This window comes from Hylobates moloch, unplaced genomic scaffold, assembly GCF_009828535.3.
Source record: "Hylobates moloch isolate HMO894 unplaced genomic scaffold, HMol_V3 SCAFFOLD_7, whole genome shotgun sequence".
Lineage (NCBI taxonomy): Eukaryota > Metazoa > Chordata > Mammalia > Primates > Hylobatidae > Hylobates > Hylobates moloch.
The window spans coordinates 9,379,192-9,396,240 of NW_026652282.1; the positions used below are offsets into that span (position 1 = coordinate 9,379,192).

The following is a 17,049-nucleotide window of genomic DNA, read 5'->3' on the forward strand; positions in this document are numbered from 1 at the left end:
AAGGAGAAATAAAATCCTTTACAGAAAAGCAAATGCTGAGAGATTTTGTCACCACCAGGCCTGCCTTACAAGAGCTCCTGAAGGAAGCACTAAATATGGAAAGGAAAAACCGGTACCAGCTACTGCAAAACATACCAAATTGTAAAGGCCGTTGACACCATGAAGAAACTGCATCAACTAATGGGCAAAATAACCAGCTAGCATCATAATGACAGGATCAAATTCACACATAACAATATTAACTTTAAATGTAAATGGGCTAAATGCCCCAATTAAAAGACACAGACTGGCAAATTGGATAAAGAGTCAAGACCCATCAGTGTGCTGTATTCAGGAGACCCATCTCATGTGCAAAGACACACATAGGCTCAAAATAAAGAGATGGAGGAATATTTACCAAGCAAATGGAAAGCAAAAAAAAAGCAGGGGTTGCAATTCTAGTTCTGATAAAAATAGACTTTAAACCAACAAAGATCAAAAAAGACAAAGAAGAGTATTACATAATGGTAAAGGGATCAATGCAACAAGAAGAGCTAACTATCCTAAATATATATGCACCCAATACAGGAGCACCCAGATTCATGCAGCAGGTTCTTAGAGACCTACAAAGAGACTTAGACTCCCATACAATAATAGTGGGAGACTTTAATACCCCACTTTCAATATTAGACAGATCAATGAGACAGAAAATTAACAAGGATATTCAGGATTTGAACTCAGCTCTGGACCAAGCGGACCTAATACACATCTACAGAACTCTCCACCCCAAATCAACAGAATATACATTCTTCTTAGCACCACATAGCACTTATTCTAAAATTGACTACTTAATTGGAAGTAAAACACTCCTCAGCAAATGCAAAAGAACAGAAATCATTACAGTCTCTCAGACCACAGTGCAATCAAATTAGAACTCAGGATTAAGAAACTCACTCAAAACCACACAACTACATGGAAACTGAACAACCTGCTCCTGAATGACTACTGGGAAAATAGCAAAATTAAGGCAGAAACAAGTTCTTTAAAACCAATGAGAACAAAGACACAAGACACAACTTACCAGAATCTCTGAGACACAGCTAAAGCAGTGTTTAGAGGGAAATTTATAGCACTAAATGCCCACAGGAGAAAGCAGGAAAGATCTAAAATTGACACCCTAACATCACAATTAAAAGAACTAGAGAAGCAAGAGAAAACAAATTCAAAAGCTAGCAGAAGACAAGAAATAACTAAGAATTGTTTTCTAATTTCTTTGAAGAACCCTGAAGTACAGGAAGAATAAAGAATCCTATGTGTGCATGTGTACACCTACGAAGTGAGAGTTCAACACTGTTTCACTGCACTTTATTGCCTTTCTTTCTAAATAAAAATACTGCACATCCATCTTTCAAGAAGTTACATTAGAATGTTATTTCACTGTTTATAAAATGCTTTCATATATAATCCTAAATTACCTCTTTGTTTTCCTTTTAAAAGCCTAACATTTTACCCTTCACAGATTGATTATTTACTTCCACTTTTGAAGTTTAAAATTGTACAGTTAACTTGTTTAGACTTAATGTTTCTAAAGCAAGATTCTCAAATTCTGACATGAAATATCTTCCTATATATCTTTGTTATTTGATTTTTATTTTGTTTGGTTTTCCCAATGTCTGAGCAAATCTTGATTCCCATGATGACTGTTAAATTAGTATCAGTGTCTGGGTTCATCAAGAGATCTATTTAAGTTGGTCTAGAAAGAAAATATACTCTAGCACATGCCAATATGATTATATATTATAATTTTTTAATGGTATAAATATAAAATGAGAAAAGCATTTAAAGAAAGATGTCAAACTACGCTGCTCTAAAAAAACAGAGAACACCAGCCTTAGCTTCATTGTTTAGAGGGATTGTAATACTGGAAACTCTACCTCATTGGAAGCTGGGCTTCTTCCTCACATAGGTTTGCTTTCTGCATCAAATGACATCCAATGAAATCATAAAATGGTATATAATGCCAAAGCATGGTCTAAAACCATTGATGCTGAGTGTCCCAAACATGATTCAAGGGACTCTCCATCAAAAAAGGATAAGAAGAGATCTTTGTCAAAGAAATGAAGAGACAGGAATTGAAGGCAAGTTTGACAGGAGTGGTTTAGGGTAGGATAGACTATATTCCCCTGCAGAGATCAGTACTGTGATTCAGGGATCCAGATAACGTTTTTAACAAACTCAACCATTTAAAAAATATTGTCACAGCAATTTGAAATTACTCTTCAAAAGTAGAAAATTTATGTGAAATTTAATATGAAATAATACTTATCTAAATGTAGTTATAACTGGATTCTTAATGGTCTCTAGCTGTTTTAGGCCATCCCAGAAAGAAGTTAATTTGATGGCTTAAAAGTGTCATCTTCTATTCCTGATTCTAATCATTCTGTTGAGGCTATTTTTAAATGGTGTAGATCATTGTTTTAAATGGTGTAGATCATTGTTTTAAATGGTGTAGATCATTGTTTTGTTTTGTTTTTTTCCTCCTAGGATCTTTGGGTTAGGAATTTTAAGGGATCCAAAACATTATAGAGTTAATTTTTTTTGTTTGGCAGGTTATAATTACATAATTATAGACGACAAAAAAAGAGAAGAAAAGCATGTCCCTAGTCCTGGTGATAAATAACATATTGGAATATTTTATTTCAATTCAGACAACTTCATTTATTCATTAAATAGTAAAATTAAAGTCAATCTAGATTATGTGTCAGGTAATTTACAAAGCATTACTATAGCTGTAAAGACTTTAAATATAATCAACATATTTTGAAACTAGTTCCCATTTTCAAATTAATAAAGTGTGCTAAGCAGTCCTTCTTCCAGAATTTCTTGAAAGAAGAAATTCTGCATGAGGTTAAGTAATGAATGGAAACTACTTTTTTTTTTTTTTTTTGAGCCAGAGTTTCACTCTTGTCACCGATGCTGGAGTGCAGTGGTGCGATCTTGGCTCACTGCAACCTCCGCCTCCTGGGTTCAAGCAATTCTCTTGCTTCAGCCTCCAGAGTAGCTGGGATTACAAGCATGTGCCACCATGCCTGGCTAATTTTTGTATTATTATTACAGACGGGGTTTCACTATGTTGGCCAGGCTGGTCTCAAACTCCTGACCTCAGGTGATCCACCCGCTTCTGCCTCCCAAAGTGCTGGGATTACAGGCATGAGTGACTGCACCCGGCCTGAAACTACTTTTAAGATACATATGGATTACTAGGCTAGAAGTCTCTTTATTCATGTGGCAGGCAAAATATAAGATGGACCCCAATGATCTCTCCACTTGTATTCATAGATTTGTGTATTTCCCTCCCTTTTAGTTTGGGTGGGGCCTGTGACTTGCTTTCTAACCAAAAAAGTGTGGTAAAGGTGATGGGATGTCCATCCATGATTATGTTACATGAGATTGTAGCTTTCAGCATGCCAGCAGACTCCCTCCCTTGCTGGCTCTGATGAAGCAAGTTGCCACGTTGGTGAGATGGGGAGATCCACATGGCAAGGAACTGAGAGTGGCCTCAAGCCAACTACCCACAAGGAACTGAGGCCCTTGGTCCAACAACCTAAAGAGGATTTTTGTCATGCCAAAAATCATTGAAGTGAGCTTGGAAGTGAATCCTTCCCAAACGAGCTCCCATATGGGACCCCAGCCCTGGCCAAAACATTGCAGCCTCAAGAGAGAACATGAAAAAGATGACCAAGCTAAGCCATGCTTGTATTTCTAACTCACATGAACTGTAAGATAATAAGTGGGTATTGTTTTAAGCAACTAGCTTTGTGGGAATTTGTTATGCAACACTAGGTAACTGATAAAGCTAATGTCTATGGTCGGCAGAATAATGATCGCCTGAAAGAGGTCCTCATCCTAATTTCCAGAGTCTGTGACTTTCTTTGCAGATATGATTAAGTCAGACATGAGTTGATTATCTTTGATTATCCAGGTGGACCCAATATAATCACTAGGTCCTTTTAAGTTAAAGAGGAAGTGAAAATCAGGGAAAGATTTGAAGATGATACTGCTGGTTTTGAAGATGAAGGAAGGGACCATGAGCCAAGGAATACAGGCAGCCTCTAGAAGTTGAAAAGTCTTCAGAATGAGTGCAGCCCAGCTGACACCTTGATTTTAGCCCAGCAAAACTCATCAGAGACTTCTGACTTCCAGAAATATAAGATAGTACATTTGCATCATGTTTAAGCCACTAAGGTTGTGGTAATTTGTTATAGCAGCCATAGGAATCTAATACAGGGTCTATGCTTATTAGCATCAAGGATGACTAACAAGAGTCCTTCTCCAGGGCCTTGCCTGCTCCTAACAGCTACTGCACTGAAGTTGTGCATATCAGCTTCCCTTTCCAGAAGTGAACAAATAAATTCAGTGCCACTGCATTGCTCTAGAGAAAATTAGCATTTGTCCCACAGCCTTATGGACCTATTCATTCTCCCACCCAACCTACCACCTTACAGTTTTTTGTCTGACAATTATCCCTTATTCTCTTGATTACTGTTTTATTGTTTCATCTCAAGATTCTAAGCCTCCCTGTCTTAGTCAAAGGATGTTTGGACTCAAATAATATGATCTAATCAAACCAGTTCATCATGCTAACTGACTTCAAACTATACTACAAGGCTAGAGTAATAAAAACAGCATGGTACTGGTACCAAAACAGATATATAGACCAATGGAACAGAACAGAGCCCTCAGAAATAACACCACACATCTACAACCATCTGATCTTTAACAAACCTGACAAAGACAAGCAATGGAGAAAGGATTCCCTATTTAATAAATGGTGTTGGGAAAACTGGCTAGCCATATGCAGAAAGCTCAAACTGGATCCCTTCCACCTTATACAAAAATGAACTCAAGATGGATTAAAGACTTAAACGTAAGACCTAAAACCATAAAAACCCTAGAAGAAAACCTGGGCAATACCATTCCAGACATTGGAATGGGGAAAGACTGCATGACTAAAACACCAAAAGCAATGGCTACAAAAGCCAAAATTGACAAATGGGATCTGATTAAACTAAAGAGCTTCTGCATGGCAAAAGAAACTATCATCAGAGCGAAGAGGCAACCTACAGAATGGGAGAAAATTCTTGCAATCTATCCACCTGACAAAGGGCTAATATCCAGAATCTACAAGGAACTTAAACAGATTTACAAGAAAAAAACAAACGACTCCATCAAAAAGTGGGCAAAGGACATGAACAGACACTTCTCAAAAGAAGACATTTATGCAGCCAAAAAACACATGAAAAGATGCTCATCATCACTGGTCATTAGAGAAATGCAAATCAAAACCACAATGAGATACCATCTCATACCAGTTAGAATGGCGATCATTAAAAAGTCAGGAAACAACAAATGCTGGAGAGGATGTGGAGAAGTAGGAATGCTTTTACACTGTTGGTGGGAGTGTAAATTAGTTCAACCATTGTGGAAGACAGTGTGGTGATTCCTCACGGATCAGAACTAGAAATACCATTTGACCCAGCAATCCCATTACTGAGTATATATCCAAAGGATTATAAATCATTCTACTATAAAGACACATGCACACGTATGTTTATTGTGGCACCATTCACAATACCAAAGACTTGGAACCAACCCAAATGCCCATCAATGATAGACTGGATAAAGAAAATGTGGCACATATACACCATGGAATACTATGCAGCCATAGAAAAGGATGAGTTTGTGTCCTTTGCAGGGACATGGATGAAGCTGGAAACCATCATTCTCAGTTAACTAACACAAGAACAGAAAACCAAACACCGCATGTTATCACTCATAAATGGGAGTTGAATAATGAGAACACATGGACACAGGGAGGGGAACATCACACACCAGGGCCTGTTGGGTGATGGGGGGCTAGGGGAGGGATAGCATTAGGAGAAATACCTAATGTAGATGACAGGTTGATGGGTGCAGCAAACCACCATGGTACGTGTATGCCTATATAACAAACCTGCATGTTCTGCACATGTACCCCAGAACTTAAAGCATAATAAAAAATAAATAAATAAATAAATAAATAAATAAATAAATAAATAAATAGAAGTTGGGAATAAGTAGAGCATGCAGGTCTTGGAGGGTGCAATCATAAGGCAGCTATGTTCTTTCCCCACATTGCCCACTTATAACAGCTCCCCAGGGCCAGTTCCTCCAAGCCCTCAACAAAATCTCAGGTAGTTCCCATAAACATATTGAACAGGTTCATAAAGTTATCCAGTTACTTGTACACTTGTAATCACAATCAACACTTGACTGTCATGTAATAGTCAAAACTTCCAACTCCACAAAATTCCTCCCTTGTGCCTAGTTCAGGCCTAGTAAGCCTGCAGTGGGTTGAGAGGCATTGTCAATGTTTTCTCTACTGCCCCAGCATTCAGCTCCTTCCAGATTGAAATGAGGCCAAGATGGTGAGGTAAAAGGCAAGAAAGTTCTCACTTGATTGGCACCAATGTAATCCAGCATTACTTTCTTCTGTCCGTGGAAGGTGATGTTGGTGGACTCTTTCCTTGTGGTTGCTGTCATGGATTCCTGGAAGATTTCTTTGTTGAGTTACTCCTATTGCAGCCCCCTTGTGTCAGGAAGAAACCAAGGGTGGGCTATGCTCAATGCTCCTTGGATTCTGTATATTTCTGCGAAGGCCCTCCCATCCCTCCAAGTAGCTCAGTTGATCAGGAGGTCCCAGGCCAGTGTTTCTACTGCATCTTCCAAGAGTCTCATACTTTGGGCCTGCCTCAGTGTAAGTGTAGTAACTGCACAAATGTAGCCTCTGCTCTTTGAGCATGTGCTGCTTCTGACAGCCTCTTCCTGTTGCCTTTTTTTTCAGTTTGTAATGAAGACATGAGTCAGATCCCAAGATGAGTAAGGGGTAAGAGTTCCAAACTCTGGTTTTCAACACCTTTGAAAATCTTGCAGCACCCTTCTTTGGCATGTGGGAATGATTGGCATGTATTGGCATGGGGCCTCAGCTGATTCTGTCTCAGTTCATCTTAGCACCCTGTAACATATGAACACATATGGCTTCCATCTTTTTTTCCACCTAGGTTTGGATTAGGAGTCCTGAGGGATCTGTAGTGCTATGGAGTTAATTCTTCTTGTCTGGCAGATGATGATTATGTACTTAAGATGAGAGAAAACAAAAGTAAAAGCTCTTTCTCAGAATGATGATCGATATCCTGCTGAGATCATTTATGTGAATGATTTTATTTCTAGCAAAATGGTGAACAACCAGCCCTCAGCAATGGTGGAAACCAGGACTGTTCAGGGGATTACTGGCATCTGTAATCTTTACTCTGGTGCTCAGTCATGAATGTGACTTGGCTCCCAACTCTCTTAGTCTCTGTGTCTCTTAGTTCTGATTCTGGAGAGAGGATATCTGATTGGCTCATTCCAACATTCAGGTCCAATGAGCTGGGTGTAGAGAATGAGTTCCCAGGGCCAGTTGCTTGCTCCTGAGGACTCTGGGTTCAGACTCAGACAGGACAAGCCAGGCAGGGCAGATAGTTCCACTAACATGGCTGCCACACTCACACATTCTTTGGTCAATGGGGTTATAGAGCATTTCTTATCTGATAAACATTTCTTGTTGCCTGTGAATGAGGAAAACTTGAACAAAAACTAAGAAACAGTGCTTTGCTTCTGTTTGTGTTGCTTTCCACATATTTGTCTCATATCTGTTATCCTGGAGATGGACACCCAGTTTGCCTCTGACACTTCACCCCCATGCATCCTGCTGCAAGTAACATCCTCATCCACCTCCCCTTAAAGGCTAGCAGCAGAATTTTTGGGGGGATATAAAACCAGAGTGGACTGTCTGGGTCATGGTGTTTGTGACACTGAAGTTGACCTATTGAAGCTAGATTGCTTCCCCAAACTGCTACACATGTGTATACTCCCACCAGCAATGCAGATCCTTCATCTTATCCACTGAATTCTCATTTGATTGCACTGTTGCTCTGTCCACTGCAGTCATTGGGCCCCCCGCCAGCCTTGGTGACTGGGAACTTGTGGGAGCAGACGGGCCACCATCAGCACTGTGCTACCTTCCTGCCCCCACCAGCACCATCATCCTAAGTGTTCTGAGTCTTCCTGGAGTTTGAGTTCTATTACTCCTTTCCCTGCCCTCTTGATTCCTCTCTTCCCCTACCCCACTCCCTACTACATGGTCTAGCCCAGCCAGAGTGAGTGGGCCGAGCCACAAATCAGTTAGTGCTAGAAGTGTGATTTGCAGTGACTTCTTCCAGGGAACAGCCTTGCAAAAGATCTCCTTCCCCTTACTCATTTGGGCAATAAATCAGAAAAGTGGGTAATTAATTACAACCTAAAGTAGAAAAAATCAGCTCTTCTTCAACAAAATGGCAACTGACCTTTCTCCTAGTCATGATTTAAAAAGGAACAAAGAAGGGAAGAAAGAAAAACTATTATAATCCATAATATGACTTTTCGTCAAGGGTTTGAGTTACTTGGAGGGAATTAGATAAACCATTATATTACATTGTTCTGCTTTTAGCCATGAAGTGCGGCCTATTGTGAGTAATATTTCCCAACCGGTGCCTGTCTGAAATATTTATCAGCCCAGGATCCTAGCATTGTGACCAGGGACTTACTAAGCCACACAGTATGGGAACCGATGTTTGCTGGGATGCTATCTTTTTCATAGGAAACCTACAATAACATTTTTCTTTCTGGATGCTGATCCTGAGAGGTAATGACGTTCCATGAACTGACAGAATTTTTAAAAATCTCTTCTCCTGACAGAAAACTACAGAGAAATTTTTAAGCAGCAAAGAAAAATAGGCTAAAGGAAAATCAGAAGGGGAGAATCAATTCTGAGAGCAGCAAAAAATATAGAGACTTAGTTGATGCTTCTAAAACTGTTCTTCCCTTCCTGGGTTTTATTTTAAGGTCCTGCTGTTTGGCAACACAGATAATATTGCCCAATGTAAACTTACTAGGAAGCTTTCAATTGGGCAGTTCGTTAAACTCAGGAAACACTTCATTTTGGCTTTTGTGTGGTCTGAAAGCCTACATCTGAGCTATTTGGTTTACTCTATCCTGGGAGTCCAGGGAACATTCACTAACGCATCACACATTTTGTTTTGAAAGAAAACTCTTACTAGTTAGAGTCCGGGCTCAGTGCGTATCATAAATATGTTTGTTTTTCTCTCTTACAGAAGCTGCAAAGAATCGATACTCCTCACTGTCATTCAGCCTTACCCTGTAAGTGTTCTGTGAATAAAAGTGCCACTTAATGTTCTCAGGCTTCTTGTGTCTTCTGCCCACTCCAGTAAAACCATGATGATGAATAACAGCAGAGAAAAATAACATGCACTCACAATATGGGTTCAAAAATCTTGACTATTTTTGTACTTTATACTCCATGTTAGCAAAGTCATTCATTGAAGAGAAAAGGGAGTAATACATTTTCTAAAGTTCTTGAAAGACAACCAGCTGTTCCAGTCCTATGCAATGGTCACATTTGTAAATGACACTGAATTCAAGACCTTCTTATGGTTTCCAGCTTAAGAAACACAAATCTCATGAGACTATCTAATTTTAAGAGGTCAATGCATAATTGTTATTCTTATCCCCTTCTAAATAATTTGGTAGAGAACTGGATATTTTAGCAAAGCCTGCTTTAAGAGTAGATGTTATATGATATATGCTGTCAGAATTTGATTTCAGCTATCATGGTTAGGAGGGTGGAAAGTGATTTAAAAACTGGACAGTTCTTGTGATTTAAAAAAAAAAAACTTTGTCATGGTATAATCTGCATACCATAAAATTCATCCATTTTCAGTGTACAGTTCTACGGTCTTCATAAAATCTACTGAGGTATGCAACGATCACCCCATCCAGTTTGAGAACATTTCCATACCCCCAATAAGATCCCTGTTCCCATTTACAATTAATCTCTGTTCCCACACTCAGTCCTAGGCAACCACTAATTTCCTTTCTATTTGTATAGACTTGCCACTGCTTGCAAATTTCATACGTTGTCAGTTGAACTAAAAATTACTGAGGCAAATTCCTTTAGATTTTTCCCAAAATGGTTCCCGTCAGTCTGGCCTTCATACGGAGTGGCAGCGATTCCAGCCTGCTTAAGCTCCTATTTTCTTCCCCATAGAGTCGGAGCATTTCTGTATCAATTAAAGGGCTCTGGTATTTGCTGATCTCCACCTTCTGACCAAAATCTTCATTTCCCCTGTCCCAGAATTTTTCCCTAAGCTCTGTGGGCTAGGCATTTTAGACAGGAAATAATAAGGATCAGGATTCTGATAAGACCACAAATAGAACTAACCAAGACAACAAATTATGCCATCTAGGATGTAACTATGCATATTTATATTAAAAGCTCAGTTTAATATTGACTGTTACTGTTAACTCCATCTCTTTGACAGAACTTACACACATACACACACATTGGGATTTGAAAACTAAGGAGGCCCCAGGATGTTAGAGAACCACGACTTGAGATCTAGCTCCCAGCAATATAACAAATGAGTCAGCAGTGACTACCATAGCTGCTCAGAACCTTGGTCTCCTCATCTGTCTGATTCCGAGATTCCTTCCATGTGCTTCTATATAAAATACAGCTGGGCTGTTTTTAGATTGTTTTGGTTAACCAAATTGTCATTTTCACTTACTTCAAATCTATCCACATTTCTTTATTTATTTGCAGTGGACAAATTCATTTGGGTAAAGCCAATGTAAATGTCTATAATAAGCATTGAACAACTATAAATTGAGATTGAACAACTACAAATTCCTGGTGGAACTTCACGTTAGCATTGTTGTTCCAGAATTCTCTTTCTACATTTTATAATCTATTAGAAATGCAAGATCAGGCAGGACCTTTGTTTTTTGTTTTTTGTTTGTTTGCTTGTTTCGCAATGTGGGATACTGTTTTACCTCATGCAGTAAACTTAGAAAAAGAAAGAAGTTTTACATGTAAGTTTATGGTTGTGTCTTGTGGCTTTACTTGCTGTTTGCCATTGGAGTCCATGTGACTTGTTATTCATTTGAATATTGATTACTATCAACGAATCATGGCACTTCCTTTTAACAGATAATCTGGAATTTTCTAGGAGTTCCGGTGGCTCTTGCCGTTGTGCTACATTGAAAGGCAACGCTTAGCCACAATATTTAGGAGGAAGTGTCACATGTTCTTATAGCCAACAGCTGTACCTCTGCTCCAGAGTCACTTTCCCCTTGCCCAATCACTGCAGATAAATTCTCATCTTTGACTTTCCTTTGACCACTCTCCTTCAAGAAACGACTCCAGTCCCACCACCTGCTCGGCCTCACTAAATAAATCCTTCTCACCTTTCAAGTCTCAGGCCAAATTCTAAATGCTACCTCAAGGTTTTTCAACCTTGGTATTGTTGACATTTGAACTGGAGAGTTCTCTGTTATGGGGACCTGTCCTGTGCATCATAGGATGTTTAGCAGCATCCCTGGCCTGTACCTACTAGATGCCAGTAGCACCCTCTCCCCAAGTTGTGACAAACCAAAATGTCTCCAAACATTACCAAATGTCCCTTGGGAGCAAAATTACTCCCAGCTGAGAACCACTGTCCCACCTAAAGTCTTCCCTTTACTGTTCAAATCCCAAATGGCTTTTCTCTCCTCCAAGGTGTGGAAGTTGAAATTAAAGAATTAAAACCCCAAAGTTTCTTAAATGGATATCAGACATGGAGAGGAGAGCAGATGGGAAAAGACAAGACTGCAATCTTTTACTTATATTTTTGTGTTTGGATTTTACTACAAGCAAGTTACTTTTTGTGAAAAAAAATACTTATTGAGTTTCATTTATTTGTTAAACATCTTCTCGGCAATCAAGATTGACAAACAGAAACAGATGGCCCAGCAGACCAAAAGAAAGTCCATAAGTTCTACTTTTATTACAGACAACAAAAATTAGCATTTTAATTTCTTTTGCAACTTGCTGGACAGCATTTTTAATGTTGTATTTCTTCTGCATAAGGTCCAGTAAAGATAGAGAGCCAATGTTTATACCTTCCAGCCACATTCCATGTGTGCCCAGGGTACCCCAACATGACCCAACCGCAGAAATTGATCTCCAATGAGACCTAGGTCAAGGGGGAATGGGGTGAGAGTCTTAGGATCCCTGAAATTCTTTGATAAGAAGTAATTCTTAATAGATTGCTGCATTTTTTTAAAAAAGTATTATGGTAGGCTTTCCCCACCACCACGATTTTTACTGTTTTTCTTGGGAAAAAAAGTACTAAGTGGAAGTACAGAAAGAAATACAGATGCAGAAAAATGTGTTGGCAAATTTTTCCCACAGAGACAACCAGTGTAAACATTTTGACCTATTTACTTCCAGTCTTTTTTTCTATGCCTTAGTTGAGATCATATTGTACATATAATTTTATTCTGCCTCTTTCACTAAATATATCATAAACATTTCCTATGTCATCAAAAACTCTTTATAAGCATCATTTAAATGGCTGCAAAACATTACACTGAACCAAGATTTCCTTAACCAACCCCCATCATTGGGCCTTTCACATGGTCTTTAATGTTTTGCTATTATAAATAATTCCAAAAAGAAAATCTTTATGTATAAGTCTTAATCTGTAGTTAGTATTTCCCCAGGATGGAATTTTAGAAGGGGAATTTCTGGGTTACTCATGGGTTTTATTTGTTTGGCTCTGATATACCATCTTCTTTCCTCGTACTGTTATCCTTTTTATTATAGATCTTTCACTGGCCAGCTCTTTCCTTTTTTCCTTTGACTCTGCTTTCTACAGTTTCCAAGTCTAGAATTCCAAAGCCAGTCTTACCTGAGACAGAGAGTATTTAAAGAGTTTCTACGGCTGGGTGCGGTGTCTTGAGCCTGTAATCCCAGCACTTTGGGAGGCCAAGGGGGGCAGATCACCTGAGGTTGGGAGTTCGAGACCAGCCTGATCAACATGGAGAAACCCTGTCTCTACTAAAAATACAAAATTAGCTGGGCGTGGTGGCACATGTCTGTAATCCCAGCTATTAGGGAGGCTGAGGCAGGAGAATCACTTGAACCTGGGAGGCAGAGGTTGCAGTGAGCCAAGATTGCACCATTGCACTCCAGCCTGGGCAACAAGAGTGAAACTCTGTCTCAAAAAACAAAAAAGAGTTTCTACAACTTCCCCTCATGCAACCCCAACTCAATGGGACTTAAGCTAAGTCATTCTCTCAGTTCTGGTGTCCCGTGAGCTAGCATAATTCACATTCCTTTAGGTTTCTTCTAGTCCAAAGAGCTGAGGGACCTGCTTTCCTGCCTCCAACTTCCTAACTACATTTTACTGTTTTCCACACAGCTGAGAGAGGCTACACACCTCCTCATGGAAATCCCAGTGTAGCACATACTATCAGAGCCCAGACCATATGTCATGCTGAGCATGCCAGCCCAATTTCCAATGGAGAACACCTGTGAGTCTTTGCCTGTGGGCTCTTCCTGGCCCCAGGAGCATGCTCATGGAGCAGGCCACAAGTGCTGAGGAATTATCATTCCCAGAAAGGCTGTGTTTTGTGTTCTCTTACATGGTGGTCAGTCAGGTGTAGCCACAAGAGGGGACACAGGAGAGGTGCAGGAAAAAGAAGTTTTTTATACTCACAGGTCCTAGAGAAACTGCATGCCAAGAGGAGGGGTCACATGAGAGGGAGCACCAAGGGAGCCGATTCAACCAAGCAGGCAGGGAGCAGACAGAGAGGGTAGAGCCTGTGGGCAAGTGCCATTATCAGGGGGTCAGGGTGGAACACACAAGAAAAGTGCGAGTGAATTTCATTGTTCTGTTTAAATGTTACTAAGTCAGAGTGAGGGGAGGATGGGAAAGAGTACTTGCGGCAGGAGCTAACTTTATCACACTGGTATACCTGGTTGCCTGGGCAGCGTGCTCACAACCTGTTTGTGGGGATGTTGAGGCAGCAGGAAAATATGAATTTTGAAAACTTACAATACAAGGAGACACTCCATCAATGATTGACAGAAACTGGTGGATAAATACCCCAGCTCCCTCTCTCCTCAGACAGTATAACTCTGAGGCATGTGGTCTACCTTGTTTCCCAGAGGTTCCCAGCAGGAGTAAGCTCCAGTTGCCTATAGTGGTGCCTTAGTAACAGCGAATGCTTTACTGGTTTATTCTCCCTTCCTGCCTGCCTTCCCCACTTACCTACCTGGGATTCCCGTGAGCACCTCCCAAATCAGCTACCTGCTTGTGAATCCTTGTCTTAGGTCTGCATTTTGGAGACTCCAAACTAAGCCAACCAGTGATAACTGTAGGCGAGTCTTCACCAAATGTTCACTCAATACCTGCTATGTAAGTAATACTATAAAGCTCTAGGAATTGCAAGTTCAAGACCTTGCCCTTCAATTTCAGAAATTAATCTTATTTCTGTAATTTTTTCAAACTATGTTCTACTAACTTCTAAGAGCATTAAAAAGCATCAGGAGCATTCCACACGCTATTGTGGCCATCTTAGCAACAGCAAATTTGGAAAATGTACGGGGGTTGATTAGGGACCTGATAATCTTAAAATTAACAGTAAGAGAATCTGATTATTCTAAATGGTAATTACTTGTTATTTCCACCACAGGATATGAAGTGCTTGTGATCAACACCTACAGGTTGCTCAGAATTAATTCAGCAGGCTTTCAAGTGGTACACATTGTATATTTTTTGAAAGCAAAGATAAATCTGTGTTAAAACTATAGTCATGACTGGTTTACATTACCCCATATAACACAAGTAACTCTAGCCAGTGGAATAAGCCAGTACTTTGTTGATTCTTGTTAAGTAGCCTTCAGACTTGGAGAGCCTATGTAGTTGTTATCAAAAAGTAATTTCCAAAACGTTTGTCAGTTTTATGAAATAGTCACAAACCCAGAACAAAAAAAAGTACTTGTTATGAATTCTTAGTTAGAAGTTTATCCCGAGTCTGTTGACTTCAAATTGTGTATAAAATAATATTTACTTAACAACCTTGGCTATTTAGTTTCCTTTCTGGTCTTCCTAAATTACCATGTTTCTCATTATGGCATCGTAAATAAGTACAGGAATGAAGTTACATAAAATGGGCATGCTACATACAGCTAGAGAGAGGAGATACTACGTAAGGTTATTTGCCCCTAAAGTAAATAGCCCCACATTTACTGGCCTCAGCATGGCTAGTAAATATGGGGCTATTTACTTCAGGGGCAAATAACCTTATGTATTTTCGTGATCCCTGGGAACACCATGGCACTCTAAGGTTATATCAAATGATATGCATCCGAAAACTCTATACTTTTTATTGAAGCAAGGAATTAGGTGGAACATTTTAGAAAAATATGGCAAAATATAACACTTAAAAATTGGGATGCATAGAGGAACAAACCTCGGTATCTGGCACATTGAACACATGTGAAATATTTCATTCCCAAACAATGCTGGAGAAGTGGGGTGTGACTGCATTAAACATCTCATCTAATTAGTAGTGTCTGTTCTGGGTAGCTGTATTACAGCCGTTTCACTTGTGCTCAACTCATTGTGCCAATGTAAATATCGCCTGCCTAAAATCATTACAAGAGAATAATGTTTTCCCTTCAGCTAAAAAATGACATATCAAAAGCAAATGCACTCACCACTGTATGATTTGCTCGTTAATCATTACTAAAGTTGGCCTATAATTACAAAGATACTGATGAGAACACCCTGTCACATCGCTTCAGCTCTGCAGCAGGACTTTTAAAAGTCACGTTGAGCATGTTTAAAGCTATTCTTTCGGTTTCTTGCTGTCGTTTGTTTGTTTGTTTGTTTGTTTGTTTGTTTGTTTGTTTGTTTTTTAAAGAGGGCAGCTATTCTCTTAAAACATCTTGCATAAATGGATGAATTCAAGCTCTGGGAGACAAATCATCCATTTATCCAGTCTTCTACGACACTACTCATAGCAAAGGATGGGATAGGTGTGGATGGAGGGGAACTTTAGAAATAACAGGATTCTCCTGGTATTAAAGTAAAAACTCCATCCAGGAATACACACACACACACACACACACACACACACACACACACATGCACGCACACACACGCACCCCACACACACCTTTTATCATACTTTTTTCAACAGCTTTATTACAGTAAAATACACATAAAATGTACCATTTTAAACATTTAAAAGTGTACAATTTAGTGGCATTAAGTACATTCAAAATGTTTTACAACCATTGCCACTACCTAGTTTCACAACTTTTTCATCACACCGAAAGGAAACCCCGTATTCATTAAGCATCACTCTTCATTCCCTCATTCTCCTCCACCCCCAGCCCGTGGCAACTACTAATCTACTTTCTGTCCCTATAGATTAGCCTATTCTGGACATTTCCTGTAAGTGGAATCATACAATATGTGGCCTTTTGTGCCTGGTGTCTTTCACTTAGCAAAATATTTTCCAGGTTCATCCATGTTGTAGCATGTGTCAGAACTTCATTCCTTTTTATGGTTGAATAATATTTCATTGTACAGATGGACCACATTTGATTTATCTATTTCATCATATTGCTTTTTAAATTTAATTGATCTTAAGTATACTTGTATTTGACAAGGATGAGAGTCCTTTTTTAAATTCATTTTATTTGAAAACCAAAGTATAGGTCACCCTAGTTGGCTTTTGTATCTCTAGTTTAGTACAACAAATGGAGGGTTAAGCCTCTGTGTTGTTTCTAGAGTCAGTTACTAGAATTCTTTACACAACAGCCTCAATGTCTTAAGACTATATAGCATGGAAAACATTAGTTTGAACCATAGGCAATTGCCAATATTTGACCATTTTCATTTATAAAATAACAATTGTATGATTCAAACTATTTACCTCTGTATTAGGTTTCATAGAGAATGTAATTCTTTTTAAAAATAAACAAAAAATGCCTGGAACATAGTAGATATCTACTAGGTGTGAGTTCCCTTCCCCTTAGGCTTCTTTAAAATTATGCAACGATGGTGATTCTCAGATAAAGTGACTTTACCAAGACCC

The 17,049-nt window shown here is 39.2% G+C and overlaps 1 protein-coding gene across 3 annotated transcripts in view; it reads left to right on the forward strand.

The window, feature by feature from the left end:
- Window positions 1-17,049, forward strand: part of FRMPD4 (FERM and PDZ domain containing 4) — a 611,249-nt gene that overhangs the window by 551,377 nt on the left and 42,823 nt on the right. For all 3 annotated transcript variants that reach the window (XM_032756574.2, XM_058441280.1, XM_058441281.1), the window contains exon 5: window positions 9,210-9,255. In XM_032756574.2, coding sequence (XP_032612465.1) covers window positions 9,210-9,255 — 46 coding nt within the window. The remainder of the gene's footprint in view (window positions 1-9,209; window positions 9,256-17,049) is intronic.